The sequence below is a fragment of the Alligator mississippiensis genome, chromosome 12 (genome assembly GCF_030867095.1).
Source record: "Alligator mississippiensis isolate rAllMis1 chromosome 12, rAllMis1, whole genome shotgun sequence".
In the NCBI taxonomy this organism is placed as follows: Eukaryota; Metazoa; Chordata; order Crocodylia; family Alligatoridae; genus Alligator; species Alligator mississippiensis.
The window spans coordinates 53,105,590-53,123,905 of NC_081835.1; the positions used below are offsets into that span (position 1 = coordinate 53,105,590).

Genomic DNA, 18,316 nt, shown 5'->3' on the forward strand with positions numbered 1-18,316 from the left:
GCATAATCTTATAGGGACCTTAATTTAGCAAAGTTGTTAAGCATGTACTTAAATGCTGTGGAGGTGAACAAGAACTTAAGAACATGCTTAAAATTAAAATTAATCATGTATTTAAGTGTTTTGATGAATAAGAACCAGAGAAAGCAAATTCATAGCTAGGCATATTCATAAAAATGCGTTTGATTTTTGACTCATTAGATCATATGAACTCAGCAAACCTTTATGTGGCTATTTCCCAAATAAATAGTGTCTGGAAATGCATCATAACCATCTGCAATAGGAAGCTGTGTGTATTATTAAAAAACTATCAACTTCACTAGTGAGTTAAAACACCTACTGTTGCAGTGTATTGACTTGCACCTAGGATAAGTTTGGCCCTAAGGTTACATCATTTCTAGGAACAAAACCATCTTCTTATGCAACTTATAAGGGAAATGAGTTTGGGAGTCTTGGCTTTTAATCTGTGAAAGAAAATGTGTTTGCTTTAGCTAGTTGTAGCATACTTCCTGGCTCAAGAACAGCATCCAAGAATGAAAGAGTAGCATGAGGGTATTTCAAAATCGAAGTATTTTTAACAGAGCTGGTGGAGACAAGGTTCCTAGAGTGCATATTTTAAGATTCAGATGCATTGCCCAAAGTGGCCCAACCAATATCAAGGCCCCACTGGTTTGGATGCTGCAGAAACACTTCTAAGACACTGTCTCTGCCCCAAGAAGCTTACAATTGCAAAAGACAAGAAGAAGAAAATAAGTAACATTATCCCTGTGCTGCTGATGTACAAGTGAGGCTCAGAGGAAATGTCAACAGTACAGTGCTGTACAGATGTACTCAAGCTAACTTCGGTATCAGCAGCAGTATATATCCAGCACTCTACCCAGGCTAATATACCCTGCTTCTCAGTGGTGCAGATATACTGAGAGAGACTTAAGTGAGTTGCCTAGAGTCACAGCAATTGTACAGCAGATCTGGTACTTGAATCCAAATCTCATGAGAGACATGCTAACAGAGTAGATGGAGGTAGCAGAAAAGATCCCTCCCAAAGGACAGGATGAGCTTCCTGTGTTTCAAACCAGTTAGCACAGGGTCAGTTTCTCTCAAAGATCAGATATTCACACAGAGCCTAGCAGCTTTGTATTCCCTGGCAGCCATTGTAGGCTCAGCTACAAGTTGGTATGGCATGGAGTCGCAATGAAAAGGGAAAAAAATCCTTCCCTTTGAATATAGTGCCATGTACCTATTGTGATGAAACACAGCAGGCAGATCCAGCACAGACTTTCAAAGCATTTGTACATCCACGTATTAAAACAAGCTTTTATAAAATATTGACATGAAGGGACAAAAAATTAAGAGGCACTGGAATAATTGAATGGGAGCAGCTTTGCTGTACACCCAGATGGAACTATCAATCAATTCCACACTTCGATGAGCCCAAAACAAACCCAGTTTTCAGTCTATTTTCCTTTGCTGAGGAGAATCTGCTTTCTCTTACCTTCTTCATTTCTTCTCTTCTGCCAAAGATTGTGTTGGAAGACGGGGATCTTGAAACTGCTCCTTGTATTCCATCTGAACTACTTTTATAGGACCCCCATTGCTCTAGTGTCTGAGCTCATCATGATCTTTAATGCATCTACCCTCATAATACCTATAAGAGGTAAAGAAAGTACTATCATCCCCATGGAGGCCAAGTGACTGCACAAGCTCATGCAGAAAACTGGTGATGGAGCAGTGACTTGAACTGAGGTGGTCCAAGTCTTGGCTTAGGGCCCTAATCACCAGTCCATCCTGCCTCTGTCTCTATCTCCTAAGTAGTTAAGGTGATCAAGACACAGCCTTTCCTTCCCCTGGGACAGAACACCCCCGTACTTTGGCCTGAATACAGTATTTCTGCATTGTGCAAAATGAGCATGGCACACCAGCATGCTCCCAACCTGAATCCAAACTCTCTGCACAGGACTGACCTGAAGATCAAAGGCAGATTCACAGATCCAGGGAGATATCACACACTGTGCTTCCAGATTTGCCCTGGGTCCATCAATCCCACTGCCTGTATTACATGTTCTTCTTTGTGATTTTTCATTTTGTCTTTCATTGAAATGTCCCAGAGTAGCATACATAGCTGCTTAATAGCTCAGGATCTGATTCAGTAGGAGAAGTCCCAGACCTCCTAAACCCCAGGGATAACTGACCATAGGCAAATCAATGACTGTGTTATTTGAAATGTCCGGCTATCCCACGTCCAAAATAAGTATCAATATTTACTGTGCAAATGGCTCCTAAGATCTCCAAAGGTTGCAGGTGTATTCCAGAGCCAGAGCCAAATATCAGGTGAAAGACAACTCTATAACTGTAGGTGCTGAATCAAGACATCAAGGCCAAGCATTGAGCATAAAGTAAACCCAGGAGTTGCCATCCCTATTTCACAGATAGTAATAATAAGCAGTCTGCAGCTGCTACTGCACTAATTCTTTAAAGAGTTGAAGTGTTTCCTGCTCCCTGTTTGGCATGGACCAATGAGGAACAAAGACAAGCTATGAGTCAAGCCACTATGAGGATGATCATACCCTTACATGAGGTAAGTCATCATACTTGGTACCCTCTTAAAAATTAAGATTTACTGGAACATCCATATGCTATACTACTTCAGTCCCAGCAGGACAGTCATCATTGTCATTTGTTTTGGTAGACAAGCCATGGCAAGGCAATCCAGTGTGGCTTGGTTTGACTGGGAGTCAGGAGACCCATAGCTCTTTTATCAACTCTGCCATTGACTTGCTGCATACATACTCTAAGGGCCAACCATTTCCTGTTTCTCTGTTCATCACTTTCCCTATCTATAAAACTGAGGATAACACTTAACCACTTTTGTGAATGACTTTGAGATTTGTAGTTTCAAGTTCACCCACCCATGTGCTAGGAATACACACAACTGCAGGCATTCTCCCCCTGTGGTCTCTTTTGAATTCCTCATCTTATTACTCAGGAAAGACTGTTTGAGTTGGGCTTTCTTCTTAACATTCTGGAGATGCATTTCTCTCAGTGACTCAAGCCCTGGTCCATCTCCATTTAATCTCTCTGGTTCCAGCTGGATGTGCATGGCCATCAGCATCAAGAGAGAACTCTCAATGACTTTCAGTGTCAAGAGGGGAATAGCCTTTACTTATCAGGGGAAAAGTTTACAGGTAATTTTCTTATCCACTGAACAATATTATCTGTTGTCTTTTGTCATAGACAGAGGAGGTAAAACAGCTCGGATTTTGCTTATTCCAGCAGCTGGTGCTTTGCTGGTTGCATCCAACTAATAGAGAAGGCTACCTTCAAAGGATATTCAGGGCCAGCTCCAACAGGGTACCAGAACTACCAGAATGAGTGAATGAGCTCCCATAAATTATTTACCATCTCCCTGGGCTTGTCAACTTTTATTGCTACAGCACTAGGATGCACACTGGATTTAATAGTGCAATTTACAGCCAACTACTAAGGTAATGAAGTGCAGCCTGCAATTGTATCACCTTTGCACTGGGTTGTTTTAACTCTTAAGTTTTTGGCAAGCCTGGGAGTCAATGATAAAGGATGAAAATCCTCCAGTTGTAACCCAGTGAGATGAAAGGAACAGTATGGGTGCTTCAGCATTGATCTAGTTGTTGGAGGGCAAGGAGAGCATCTTCCGAGTGATGTGTGAAGTTAGTCTTGCCACTCATAAGAGTCCCCTTGATGCTGTGTGGAAACACTTTGGAATGAAAGGTGCAATCAAAATGGAAACTGTTGTGGGCCTCTGACCCAGAGGAAGGGAAGTGCAAATAGACTGAGCTAGAAAGAGCAACAGTGACAGGATTCTGTCTGTAAGCTCTCAGAAAGTCCAGTACCTGAAGGAACAGAGCCACTTCATTACAGCACATGTGTAGTGAGATTCTGTAGGGATATCCAGAGAAAGCCTGGCCTCAGGGTCAAAGCATAGTCAAAAACCCTGGAATGCAGGGATGACGTGGGCAAAGGTGGCTGTACACTAGGTTGAGTCAGCCTTTGGGGTAGGTTAACAGGCTGTCCTATTGTGCTTAGCTACCCCCTACCCTGCTGGACCACTGAGACAGCTAGGAAAGACCAGGACATAAAGAAGCTCCAACCAGGCACTCTTAGCACAAATCCTAAATTGGGGCAGGACAGGGTTAGCTCCTTTATGCCAGCAGGGTCCCACAGGACATCACTGAACCAAGCCCAAGGTGCCCAGGCTTGGATTGAACACTGCAGGCCACATTCTTCTCTTCTCTAGGAAAGCTCCATTACAAAACACAGATTGCTCATTTGTTCCTCATGGCAGCCTGCCCCTGGCCATCCTATTCCTTTCAGCAGGGCTGCCCAGGGGCTACATACACTGGTGTACCATGACACCTGGAGACCTCAGTTAGGTTCAGGACCTCAGTGTACAGACACAAGAGAAAGCTCTTGCCCCAATGAGCTGACCATCTAAATAGACAGGACGGACAAAGGGAGGGGAAGCAGAAGCGTTAATACCCCCAATTCACATAGGACGCAGCTGAGGCACTGAGAGGTGGTGTGCTTCACCCAAGGTCACACAGGGGTTTGTGCCACAGCAGAGACTGAGCCCAAACTGAGCTGTTGCAGAGAGGAGCCTGGCTGTATGGTTGGGTGACCCCCACCTGCTTCAGTGCTTGTTTTCTTTGCCTGGGTCTCAGACCATTGGCTGACATCAGTGACTCCAGTGGTTTCCTAGTCTTTGCCCAGCTGTTTAGTGCTATGGCTTCAAGCAGAAATCTCATCCTTCTCTCTCTTTTATTTTAATTTCATTTTAAAGCTAATTCCATGCTGGCAAGAGTGCACAGGACTGATTGGTCTTGGCACCACAAGATGATATGTTAACTAACAATATGGGCAGTAGCAGGGCTCGTGTTCCTGACATCTCTTCCCATGCCAAAGTGCCACTGCTCTGAGCTGAGAGGGACCATCTCCAGGGAAAACATAAGGGTTGGTCTCCAGGTTAAATCAGGCTCACTGCTGGGAGCAAGGCAGCAAGGGGGAAGCTCATTTTCCAATAAGGTCTTATTAGGTTCCTATCCTTATTTATAAGTTCTCTGGGGGCAAGAATTGCTCTGTAGTAAGTATCTGCACAGGCAAGAGGGTGCATAGCATGCAGCCTGCCAGGGCAGGGCAGTCCTTGTGACCTGTCAAAATTCTTAATTAAACCATTTTATCAAATGTAAAAGGATGTGAAAAGCAAACCAGCAAGTCCTGTATCCTCACTGAACAGCAATTTGTCACTCTGAGCATGCACCTGCATATATGGTCCTATTTCCCACTTGCAAACATGCTGAGGGCTTCCATCTGATCACCCTGGATCTCACTGGGAAGTGTATCTGGCAAGCAGCTGTCATGACAGTTTGAGCTGCGCACTCTGAGAAAACTCTGCTGATGCGCATTTTGGTGGCAACTCCTGAACAATAATGGAAGGAAGGCGGTGTCTGATCTCCAGCAAGATAGCAGGGCCTCTCCACCTGAACTTACACCATCAGGAGCTGGCACAGATCAAGACAGAATCAGCGAGAGGTTGGTCTGAGAGGAAGGAAAACTCGATGGCTGACCCCAGAGCAAAGGAAGAAAGGAAACCTTCTCCCTAAGGCCCAGTTTTCTGTCAGCAAGTTCCTTCAGCCCTTTCCATCCTGGAAGAAATGGCAGGAAAGTCCAGGATAAATCAATTCCTTGCTTGTGCCATCAACCTGCTTGCTCTGAGCACTTCTTAGTCCAACTCTTCCTTAACGTGCCCTGGCAGCCTAGCACCTTCTCTTTCCCACTCAAGATTGTTCCATCCTTTGAAATGTTGGCCCCTTAGCATCAAATTCCATCCTTAGCATAAGCTACTGCAAATACATTGATCTCAACAGAGCTGTACTCTGAATTTTGCCCTGAGGTTTTAATCACAAAGCTTTGGCAGAGCCTTTCTTTCTTCCTTCCAATAACATATAGAAAGACTGAAACCAAAAGTAATAAAAGGGCTAGTGAAGGCAGAAACTGGTAAACAACTGTATCCCCTGAACTGAGACCCAATTTAGGCCTGTGGTTCTGAGTTTTCAATACGACTCCACGTTGCAAAAATCTGGGGGCCTGCCTTTCCAGCCGGAGAGGCCCGAGTGCATGATGCAGGTTGAGAATCAATCTCTCAGCTCTGTGGGTGAAATGAACTATGATGCAGGTTTCTGGAAGATGTTACAATTCTCTTGCCTCTTGTCAGGGCAGAGATGGTATTAGGCAAACACTAGATTAGGGAATCTAAGCTCTTTAAGGCAGGGTCTTATTTCATATCTATAAAGCACTAAACACACTGAGGCCATGTCAGAAAAATAAAACAATTCTGTATCCCACAAATTCCCTCTGCCCTGTCAGTTGGGTTCCTTTCTCAAACTGCTGTCAGCTGCTACCATGCTTCACCCCACTTCATTAGGGACTGAGTTTTTGTAATTACCCCCAGCTGTAAAGAATTTTGAGACTGCTGGATGAAAGGCGGTGTATTCCTGATATCAGTCAACATGCGTGCGTGTGGGGGGAGTCAGGTGGGGGAAGAAATATTGAATCTAAAGGAAACAGACGGAGCGGCTCTGGAGACAGGAGAATAAGCTTTCAGAAAACCATAACAGTGAAATAGATACTAATCACTGAGAAGTAATATTATGTGAAGCAAGTGTCAAAGATAGAGGAGAAGAACAGATTTGATAAAGCTACCGATCCTCTGAAAAGGAAATTATTAAGTTATAATTAAATTGTTTATGACTTAGGAAGAGTGTCTGAAAAAGAAAAATACACACACACAGATCGCTTTTGAAATAGCATATTTGCCCAGGAATCTCTAGCCCTTATGAGTCATAGATATAAGTACATGGCCTACTAAATGGCTCTAGGCTATATTAAATGGATTTGCAATACAGCATTTTATTTGCTAGGATCAATGCCTCTGACATATTCCATCCTTCCTGCAAATCCATTTATGTCAATAGTATTCTCCCCACTCTGGCACCTAACACTATCAAAGGATTCCATTTCTCTTCTTCTCCCCGCCTTATTTTATTTTGGTCTTTCCTTTCCCCAAGGAAGCTGAAAGCTTCTTAAAAAACTTCTCCCGGGCCCTCAAATTTCCCTCAGCAGGAATGCAGATGTCATAAATCAATGGCTGTTAATCACCAGTAGTTTTCTGGCAGCTTGAATAAAATGCATGTCTCATATTGGACGCGGCCCACTCACTCACCTTCGCTGCTAATGAAATGAACAATCTATTCCAATTTATGTGGTCAGTGGCTCTACTGCAGATCACAGCTTGATACAAGAAGCATTAACTGTAGGCCATGCTGCCACCCTCCCATCCCCCTTTCTTCTAACAATAATAGACTAAAGAGAACAGTTTAGTTTCTTGAGGCGTTTTGGATAGGAATCCAAACATTTGCCTGAGTAATTCTCTCCAACTGAAAACTCCAAAGGTTGAAGCTGAGGTTAGAGACAATTGAAGGGCTCCCACACTGTTTTGTCTTGGCTTCATGGGAAATAGTTACTAGGCAGGCAAGGAGAGAGCTTTTGTAGGTGTGGGCTCATACACAGCTGGAAGCATTTTCACTGTGCACCAGAGCAATCTGCACAGGTTTGTACAATCATTTTTTTCTGTGCTATCCTGAGATGTCCCTATTAGAAAATAAAAATGAATCTGAAGAGCTAAACATGCTCACCTTTCAGCCCTCTGGGCCCAGTTAGATCAGATATAAACAAATGACTATCGGAGGCACAGAGAAAGTTGCCTGCATCTGTTGTAGGGGAAAGGGGTGAGCAAAAGGAGAGGAAGAGTAAGACCCTTTTAGTGCCAACTGGTCAAATACTCCCCAGAAGGGATAAAAATGTATGGACTATTTTGTTTTAGAGGGCTCTGAAGAACTGGGATGAAATGCAGTGGCAGGGCCATGTGAAGCAAGTGTACTGCGGCCTATTCTGTGTCTGTTCTCAAGATTGTTAGCTCAGGATCTTTCTCCAGCATTTAAAAAATAACAACAGGACAAGAAGAGGATAGTCAAAGGCAATGGAGTCCTGGCCATATATTCTGACAGGCTTTTCTAAGCCCTAGCTGTAGTGACAGGCATCACCTTTTCCTCAGGTATGTGTAGGACCACATGGGAATACATGAGGGCAGAACGTAGCCCACTGTTTTCAGGCTATTTTGGTTTATTTGTAAGTTGTGACCTGAATCAAGTCTATGCCCTTCAGTGGGGCCTGGACAACAAGAGGAACTACTTCACTACAGCAGTTCTCAGGTGTGGTTTGCAGCATGAATACTAGGTCTGATGCAGTCACGCAGCCCCTTGCAGGTGGACCTCAGTGACTCCACACCTTTGCTACCATGACCCTGCTTACAGAGCCATGTTTCTTCTGCCTCTTTCCACAGGTTTTCTGCCTCACTAGTTTTTCTCACTTGATCTAATTGATGCCTTCTGCAACCTCCAGGTTTCCTTAGGCAGAGTTTTATCACTGTCCCCTCCAAGCTGCAAATTAGAGGGGGATGAGCTAGCCTGCTGACTTCTTCTTCCTCAGGCTGGCCTTCGTGAGGGGTGGGTAAGTGAGCAAAGGACACGTTGGGAAGGGAGACAGACAGAGCACTGGGAGAAGGACAAAGTGGTTCTGAGCAAGTGGAGCAGGCAAAAAGAGCAGACAGTCATACAGATGCCTCTGATTTCAGAGGGGGAGGTGTGGTTAGAAATTAAAAGAAAGGAGGAATGATGGGGCATTCCTCAGGAACAGAGACAGGGGAATGGAGATACGCACTGTGTTTAGGGAGAGAGACAGGGGCACTACTTCCGGAGTCTCTGCAGGAGGGAACATTTGCTTCAGCCCAGAAAATGGGGAAAGGATCACATATATTGGTTCTCAAATAGCCAGCAAGCATACAAATGAATGTAAATGAGCTTATATGAATTTATGCAACTATAACTCATGGCCTTTTGGAGACCCAGTGTGGGCTGGGCTTCTCCCCACTGCTTCATCCAGTCCAGGAATTTGAGGATTACAGAGGGAAGCTCCAAGCTCCTCAGGCATTTGCCTCAGTTTATCAAGAGGTTGGCCCCAGGCTGCAGTAGAAACCACTAGCCCTGACCTCCTGCTTTATGTGAGCTCTGTCACCCCCTCAAATCTACATGAAGCTATGGCCTAGATCAGCTGGAAGTCTGTCCCTGTCACCAGGACAGCAAGTCAAAAAGCACTGAATGCCTGCAAAGAACTGTTATATTGTCTGAACTTTTCTGTTTGTTTAAAAATAAATAAATAAATAAATCAGATTTTTGGTCATAAACCAAATCCTCCAAATACTTTCAGGTTTCATGGCCCTTCCTCCTTCATAATGCTCTTCTGCCTTTCTTCTCCCATGCCTTGCTATGCAAAAAGGAAAGAGAAAAATAGTGGGTATTTGACGGAGAACCTCCGAAGAAAACCATCAAAAAATCCTAAACTGATATTTTTCCTTGATATTCAGTTACCAGTTAAAACTCCCCCAAACAATCAACTGATGGAAAACCAAGCTACTTTACATAAGGAAGGAAACGAATCACCCATCTCTAATTCCCAGCAGCCTACAGAGACCTTCCTATTGGTGGATTCCTTCCTGTAGCAGAATGTTACATTTGAAGCCCAAGAAATGCTGAGTATGGGGCAAGATCAGGGCTGGTCTTTAGGTTTTGTGGGAATCTCTGCTTTACCAGCTTTTGCCTTTATTTGCAATGCAAGCTCTACCTTCAGTGACAGGGAAGATCCAAATAATTCACAATCTACAAAACAAAGCAAAATAACTCTAGTAAATATGCTGTCAGTTTAGGTGCAACTGCTGATCATTTACAGTCCAATAATTCTCTGAGGAGACATGACATTGAAGAAGGCATCAAAAATCCATCATCCTAACCAGAAAGAGTGGGGTGGAGAAAGCAATAGCTTAACCCATGAATTATTTGATGTGCCACCTCAACGCTTTCTTCTAATAGGTATTTGAACAGAGAATAGATTTGGATCTTTGGGGTCAATGTCTTCATTCCTTTATTAATGCAGAAGCATTTCTCTATGGGGAGTCCAATGAATTGGCATTTTTTTATTATTTGTATTCCAATAGAAACTACAGGCCTGAGTAACATTGGGCCCCAAAGCTGTAGGCACTGAATGTGCAAATAGTAACAGATAGCCCTTGTTCTCAAGGGCCTGGCATCTAGGTAGATTGGAGAGGGGGAAGCAAAGTAATATTGTCCCCATATAAGAGATGGGGCCCTTTAGCAAAAAGAAACTAAGGACCTTATTCTCATCTTTCTTATACCACTGTAATCTCATTAATTTCAGTAGAGTTGCTCATGATTTACTGGCATAATAAAGAGGATTACTGAGCGCTAAGGACATATCTTTACCACTTCCAGAGTGCTCTTGAGTACTGCCAAGAAGAACGCCCTACCCAGCCACTCCTGCCAGTGCATGCTAAACCTGGAAATGAGGTGGTGAAGCCACCCTGAGGATGCTCCCACTGCTCTCATGTGGGCCACAGCCCAACGTCTTGAGAGCTGCAGTGGCAAGTGCTCTCGATGTGGCTTCCTGCCTCATTTCCAGGATGGGTGAACGTGGAACAGGAACAGGTGGGCAGGGCAAGGCAGGGTTCTCGGCAGGCCCCTGGGAGCAGAAGCACTGCGGAAGTGGAATGGGAAGGCCCACTGTGTTTTGCCTTCAGACTCAAGTGGCAGATCAAAGAATTGAGCCTACCTCTCTTGTGCCCCAGCCCAGTACAATAGCGACACAACCAATCCTTCCTTCCTGCACAGATGCAAGTTCAAACCCTCCCTCAGGTTATACAAGGAAGCCAGTTGATCATTTCAGCATAGTTGACAACCACAGAAAACAGTGCCCTGCTTGTTGCAGCCCCTGCTCAGGAGTGGCTTGGCTCTTGACTCTCAGATCAGGAATGATGCACACTGGCAGCCCAGGTAGACTATAACAAAGAGGCCAGGCAAGAGCTGCATTAGCAAAGCTGCAGGTCACTGGTCAGATATTTGGCTGGTCCTTGCCACCAGTTTCTCTCTTTCAGGAACTTTTAAACAATTTTAAAATGCAAGTGTTTCTGACTCAAAGAGCCACTCCTTCCCCTCCCCTCTCCTCTCCTGTTTACTAGAAAGGGATGCCTGTTGACTTTGATTACTTCCCCTGCTACTCTTTGGACTCAAGTGGCTGCTGGAATTAAAATGTAAATTGTTCACAGAATAGAAGCCCGAGGCCATGTTTCAGATTACTGTATTTTAACATTTCTTTTGATTCCTTTTTTGTAGCACAAGGTACGTGGGGTTTTTGTTTTTTTTTTTAAGAAAGATCCATTTGCCAATGACTTTGTTACTGCCTCCAGCTAATTACTGGGGCAGATGGTAATCACATACTCTCTGACCCTGCTATAGCCACACCAGAGGTTCCTTGAGAGGGAAGAAGGATTTATAGCCTCTGGATTGCACACTGGCTTCTAAAATATAAACAAAGATGGAAAAGAACTAACAGAGGACAGGTCTGATATCTTCCTGGAAATTAGGGGATGATCCATCCAACCATTCCCTTATCCAGCAATCCAGAAAATACAAGCATTGGGGGATTTGTAAGAATACACCTATGCTTACAGACTCCTTCGACATAAGGGATTGTGTAGCACAACAGCAATTATTGACTAGCAAATAAGCAGCATCGCATAATGCCAATCAATTAATTGAGTGATGACAAGAAACAACAAAGTGAGGCTCATTTTCTTTTCAGTTGCCTGGAAGTTAGTTTTGTTCTAAATATATTTTCAAGGTTTGGATCAGCATGTCTCTTTTGTCACATCTCAGCAGTCTCTTAGCAATGCTGCAAGGCCCCCACTAGAGAATCAGCAGTTGGAGCTCTTTGTAACTTGTACAAAATATTATAGCCTTTAAAAGATCACCTTGTTCGCTGTCACGAATGTCCAAGTGAATAGAACATTAAAATAATTAAAAGGATATTTGATATAAAAAAAAAAGTCTGCTTGGCACAGGTACAGTGCAAGAGGGAAAGAACATTTCTGTATGAATTAAAACCTTGAGTACTAATCTGAGACAAACAAGTCTGAATGGACAAAATCCAGCTTTCAGCAACCTGAGCCTGTTCCAACACATGCAAGTCCTCTCAGACAGAGCTGCAGAAATGGAAGACACCTGCTCAAGGGATAGATAGCTTGTAGGCTTTCAGACTGTTTCATTGCAATTCCATATTGATTTGGAATCAGTAACAGATCTGCCACATCACAGCATCTCTCCTGGCTCCTCATCCCAGCTACAGATGCTGAGCCTAGTTACATCAGTGTAAATCTGTTGTGGGCCCATGGAATTACTCTGGGTTTATACCCATGTGACTTAGATCAGAGTCTGACTCACTTTGCCAGATCCCTTGTAATATTAATCTGATTCGAGACCAGATCCTGAGCTGGGATGAATTGATGTATCCCAATGATGTGGGTGAATTTACTCTGAATCTGCCCCACTGTGAATGCTAGCAGAATCAGATACATAAAGCCAGATCCTCTGCTTGGGTAAATCAGTATAACTCCGTTGACTGTAAAGTACTTCTGGCTTTCCATGAATGTAACACTGAAGATGATTCAAATCAGAGAGCTCCTCCTTTGATGTAAACCAGAGTAGCCCCATTGAAGTTATGCTGAACAACACCAAATGATGATGTGGCCCAATTATTAATTTCAGGGGAAACAATGGAATGAAACAACAGCCTACCACAAACCAGTGGGGGAGTGGATGAAGAATTAACTGCAAAATAAAAAACCTGGCAGTAACCAAAGAGAAAAAAATTCTCCTTGTACAATTTCTCTGCTATCTAAAACCCAGGCTCACATTAACCATGCACTGGATAATATAATGGCTTCTTGATAAATATGCTTATTTGTCTGTCACTATATTATCAAGGATATAGAGCAGCAAGATTAGACAACAGGATAAGCTCTAGGAAACCTATAGATAAGGCAAATGTCTTCACATAGAGCATAATATAAATTACAACAATCTTCTGGTAATGCATGCTCTGGAACACTAAAATGATGGAGCTATAACTGTAATGAAGTCACTTAATTTTGATTTGAATGAAACACACACACCGACTGTAGAGCTCAAAACTCCAGCGCTCACACAGGGGTTAAGCACTCAGTCATTAAGTAATTTGATTTGAAGTGCTTAGGTAATCTTGTCGCTTATGTCACAATTCCACTTTTAATCTAATTTACTCAAAGTTATCTTCAACTCCAACATACAGGGCATAATGCAGCAGTAAATTTTTTGGGAGGAATGGTGTGTAACTCATCAATTCATGTCTCTTTTACCTGGCTTAGTGGCAGTCTTATCTCAGTGCCAAGATTCCACTCTCAGGATATCATGTCTTTTTAACACTTCTAAAAAAATATTATTAGATTATTTGAATGTAGGGGACAGCAAGTAAAAGACAGATAAACTTCCTTTCATTTCAGTCCCTTCTTGCTTTCTGTGAGAAAAATTCCAAGAAAGGCCAGGTTGTTTCTGCAAGGTCAGATACATGATCAAATGCTAGAAAAAGAAGAAAGTGACTGAACTATCTTGGTTTGCTGAAAAGAATGCGTTATTCAGCCTGCGAATTTAAGAGACTCCATGAATAGGGACATCTATGTATTTATCTACTTCTCTGTCTGAATAACTGCACTGGTTTTGTACAGAGTCCATCAGCATGATGAGTATCCAGGCACCCAGACGTTGCCACAGGGGATCAGATCAGAATCCTCACAAGCGGAGATTCTGACTGTAGGCCACCTTTGATGATCCAGAGGAAGGGATGAAATCCATAATGGAGCAAGCCAGGTAGCCAATTTCAGAATGATTAGAGAGAACATTTCCTCCTGGCCCCTGAGATCATTTTATGCCCTGAAGAATGAGTTTGATTACTTCTACTTAGAGTGGCATGTTTTGCATGCACTGAAGTATGTGGGCAGAGGTAGTCAATTTTAGCTGCAGAACAATCAAGTCCCGAGTGCAGTAGGGAAAATGAACTCCTTTTTAGATGGATGGAGCGCCAGACTAAACCCTCTTGTATAGAAATGGTAAGTGCACTTTGATCAGACAGATTTAGAGGGAGAGTTTACAATACTCAGTGGTTTAAAACAAATGTATGGACAGAACATAGCACAGGGATTCTTGTTATAGAACTATTTATGCTTTTGTACCAAAAGCTCTCAACTAGTACTAAAGTCAGTTCACATTTTGTACCAGCGTGGCCCTAACTCTTAGGAAGAAAAAGCACACACACTTCTTTGTCCATGATCTCAGATTCCTTGTGCATCCAAAACTGCAAGGGCCAAAATTAGCCCTGGTGCAAGCCCATTAGACCAGATTCTGCCCTCATCTATGCTGGTGTATATCCAGCATCAATTAACTGACAGGAAAGAAGATTTCCAGGTTTGCTGTGGAACAACAGAGCAACAGAATGCAGATAGCTGACTTCAGTGGAGTTGCATATGATTACACCAGAACTGCATTTGATCTCTTTGATTCCAGTGGGAGTTTGGGGAAGAAGAACATCCTTAGCTCACCGTGCCATTGCAGCTCAAATGGTACAGACACCGACACCCTGCAATGCCACAATCAAAAGGGTGGGGGGAGGTGTGAAGTACATTCCTAATCATGTGTGTACACCATAGACATCAGTGGTGCATTTTGAACAGTCCCCTGTGATTATTTGAATGAAACCTTGAAAGCCTTGCATTGCCTTGGTTTCTCCTCCTCCCCTCCCATCCCACAGGAGAAACACTTCCACCACCAAATGCATGGTTTTGATTCAATTTTAAAATCTCCAGAGAAATCATCATCAGCTGTGTAAATCATTCTCTGGCTCCCTTTTAATGAAGGTCTGGAAGCTCCCTCAGGACCTGAAAGCATCTTATAAAAATCCATCTTGATCCCACACATCACAAGAGCCCTGGGAGATGCCACAACAGCTGAGCATGTGATAAACCTGTTTCTTCAACAAAATTCCAGCTCATGGCTAAACAACTTGTGAGCTATTCTTTTGTTTCCACATCATTTTGAAACACCAGAGTCAGATCACGTTACGGAATAACCCATTGGCAAAAAGCTCTATATCATAGTAATTTTTGCACAGGGAGTTTCAAGTGCTTTATGCAAAGATTAACTAACAGAGTGCCTCAAAACAACCTTGTGAGGAAGGTGGAAATTATTTCCTTCACTTTATCAGTGGGTGCCCTGAGACACAGATGTTATGTGAATTAGTGAAGGACACCAGGTTAGATCAGTGGCAGAGCTTTGACTAGACTTGAGGCTTTCTGACATTCAGTTCCCATCTCTAACCACCACATCTTTTAACACATTTTATTTCAATGTTCACAGCACAAAATATCACATTAAACCATAAACATCCAGTTTTATTGTCCTATAATTAAAGAAGAAAACAAAGCCAACATTTTTAAATGAGGGAAAGGGGAGGAGGAAGCAAACAAACAATAAAACCAGTGGTCCTGAGATTATTTATGCCTAGTTTTCAGCCTAGAATGAATTCTTTTGCCTGAAATTTAAAAGTGAGAGGAAGGGGCAGGACTGATTATTGGAAAATGAAGGGCTTGATCCTGTAAACTCTTATGCAAGTGATTCTTCCTCATCTGGACATCCCCTTTGGCATCACTTGCATTACTGGCAGGAGTAAGCAAGACCCTAAATACAGTATTAGTGAATCGTGCCAAACTGAGTGAACTGGGAATCAAAGTGTCTCAATTTTTTTTTCAGAATGAAACTATTGACAACTGCAAGTCAACTCTCTGTTCCTTGATGCCCCCTTCCCCAGACATCCAATATTTGTTAATCCTAAGCGTCCCACTCCATGGCTCACTCCCACCCCTTGGCCTCTTGACTGATTGCCAACTATGTTGCTGCAGGGTATCTTTGGAATGAGATACCAAATCAATCCACAAGGCCACCTTGATGTCAGATGGCAACAATTTATTGTTACACTAGCTTCAGTTCAGTTCAGAATAGTGAACTGCAGGTGAGAAAATCCTTCTAAAAATCTCCAAAACCTGAGCTACTTCAACCCCTGGCTGATAGATCTTTAATTAAAAAGTACCGTTGCTATTGTAATTTACTATTTGTATTCGAGTAACTCTTAGAGGTGGATTGAAGGGAGCTACTGTGCTGTGTTCCTATAAGAGACTGTCCCTGAAGTGCTTGCAGTGTAGTTGTGTAGCTGTTCTCTTTTTCACTTTGATCCAGTAGTAGGAAATGAGACTTTGGATCTCTTCGTGCCTCCACAATTGTTTGGTCTCGGGGAATGAATCCCCCTGCCTCAGTTTCCTTATGTATGGATAGAGATACCCATCAAATTAGGTTAAGGGAATTGGCAGACCTGGGTTTAGTTTCTGACTCAGGCATGGATTTTCTTTGTGAACTTAGACCAGTCACCTAGCTTATCTGTACCTCAGTTCCCCATATGCAATGTAGGAAGATGGTACTGCTCTACCTCCCAGGAAGGTTGTGAAGAATGCTTTACCAGGGGCATTGCAGTGATCAGAGTTTACTGTGGGGAGATCTACATCAACCTCGCCAGACTTTTCAGAGAGCAGAATAATTATACTGCCCATCACCACAAAGTATGTGAAGCTGCTGTGCGTGCTTTATGAATAGTATGTATATCACACATTTTCTGTCATGATCCTTTATTATAATCTTGGTGTTCAAGTGGCTGGCTTGCCTTCGTACACAGCCAATGCTGTTGTTTTGTTTTGTTTTTTACACTGTCCCAACTTCAGATAAGTCTGATTTTGATCTCTTGGTGCAAATCAGGGTCAGCACCACAGCAGGGTCACCTAGTTACATGCCTGTACCCCAGAGAAAAAAAATGGCCAGGGGGCTTCACTGGTCTACGGCTCTTTCCCCACACTCAACCCCACTCGCTTCCCTGGACGGTTACATGGGAGAAGACAGTGGGAGGGTGCTAGCTGGCTGGGAGGCAAAGAAGGGGAGCTGGAGAAGCGCACACCTACCTTGACCGCTTCGGCGTGGGTCACCTTGTCCAGCGGCTTGTCGTTGACGGTCAGGATCTGGTCGCCCACCCTCAGCCCTTCCTTCTCGGCTAGGGACCCCGGCTCCACCAGGGACACGTAGATGCCCACGCCGTGCTCCGACCCGCCGCGGATGCTGAAGCCCAAGCCCTCGTTGGTCTTGCTCCTCCGGAGGGTCACCTGCCGGACCTCGCCGCGCAGCTCCTCCGGGCCGGCCGCGGCCGCGGCGGGAGCTGTCCCGTCCGGCGCGGTGCTGAAGTCCAGCGGCGCCCAGCGAGCCGCCAGGGGAGCTGTCCCGTCCGGCGCGGTGCTGAAGTCCAGCGGGGAGCGGCGGGGCGCCGAGCCGGGCGCCGCCAGGGGAGCTGTCCCGTCCGGCGCGGTGCTGAAATCCCTCCGGGCCGGCGCCGGGGGCCAGAAGCCGGCCGTCGGGGCCGCCGCTCCGAGCAGCAGGGGCGGGCTGGGGCCGTCGGACCCGCCGTTGCTGCAGCCGGCCGCGAAGTCGGCCTTGAGGTAGAGCCCCTCGGCCGTGTACTGGTCGAAGAGCAGCTGGTCGGAGCGCGGGATGACCAGGCGCAGCATGGGCAGCAGCTGCCGCTTGGCCGGGCTGTCCAGCAGCACGCGGAGGGTGCGCACCAGGTCGAAGACGTTGCGGCGGGAGTGGTACACGTTGAGGCAGTGGATGAACTGCTCCCGCTCCGCCTCGCTCAGCAGCACGTTGAGCGCCTGGTGCAGCTTGCGCACGTTGGCCGACAGCAGGCGGGGGCCGGCCGGGGCCCCCCCCGCGCCCAGCGAGCCGGAGGGGGACGAGGACGAGGAGGCGACGGACATGGCCCGGGGGTCGCCCTCACGCCTCCCGGCTCCGCGGCTCCGGCCCCGCGCTGGGGCTCCCCTCCCTGGCACCGCGAGCCATGAGAGACGGCGCGCCCCGGGCCGGCCCGGCCGCTGCAGCCGGGACGGGCACTTTGCTCAACTGTTGAGCGGCTCCGGCCGGCGCTTCCCCTTGGCTGCTCGCCCGCCCCGCCCCGGCTCGTCAGGAAATGACGCTCTGCCCGGTTGCCTGGAGACGGAGCGATACAGCCCGGCCCGGCTCGGCCGGGGCAGGTGCCCGGCACCCGCCCCGCCCCCGCGGCCCCGGGGCTCCTCGCCCCGCAGCACCTGGGGCCCGTCTGCCAGCTCCCGCCTCGAGGGCGACAACACGCCGGCTGCCCCTTGCCC

At 45.4% G+C, this 18,316-nt stretch overlaps 1 protein-coding gene across 2 annotated transcripts in view; it reads right to left on the reverse strand.

Annotated features, from left to right (window-relative positions):
* Positions 1-18,060, reverse strand: part of WHRN (whirlin) — a 104,435-nt gene extending 86,375 nt beyond the window's left edge. Inside the window, exon 1 of one of the 2 annotated variants that reach the window (XM_059715556.1) lies at positions 17,084-18,060. In XM_059715556.1, coding sequence (XP_059571539.1) covers positions 17,084-17,929 — 846 coding nt within the window. In that variant the 5' untranslated portion in view covers positions 17,930-18,060. The remainder of the gene's footprint in view (positions 1-17,083) is intronic. The other variant, XM_059715557.1, reaches the window with a different exon arrangement.
* Positions 18,061-18,316: the final 256 nt, after the last annotated feature.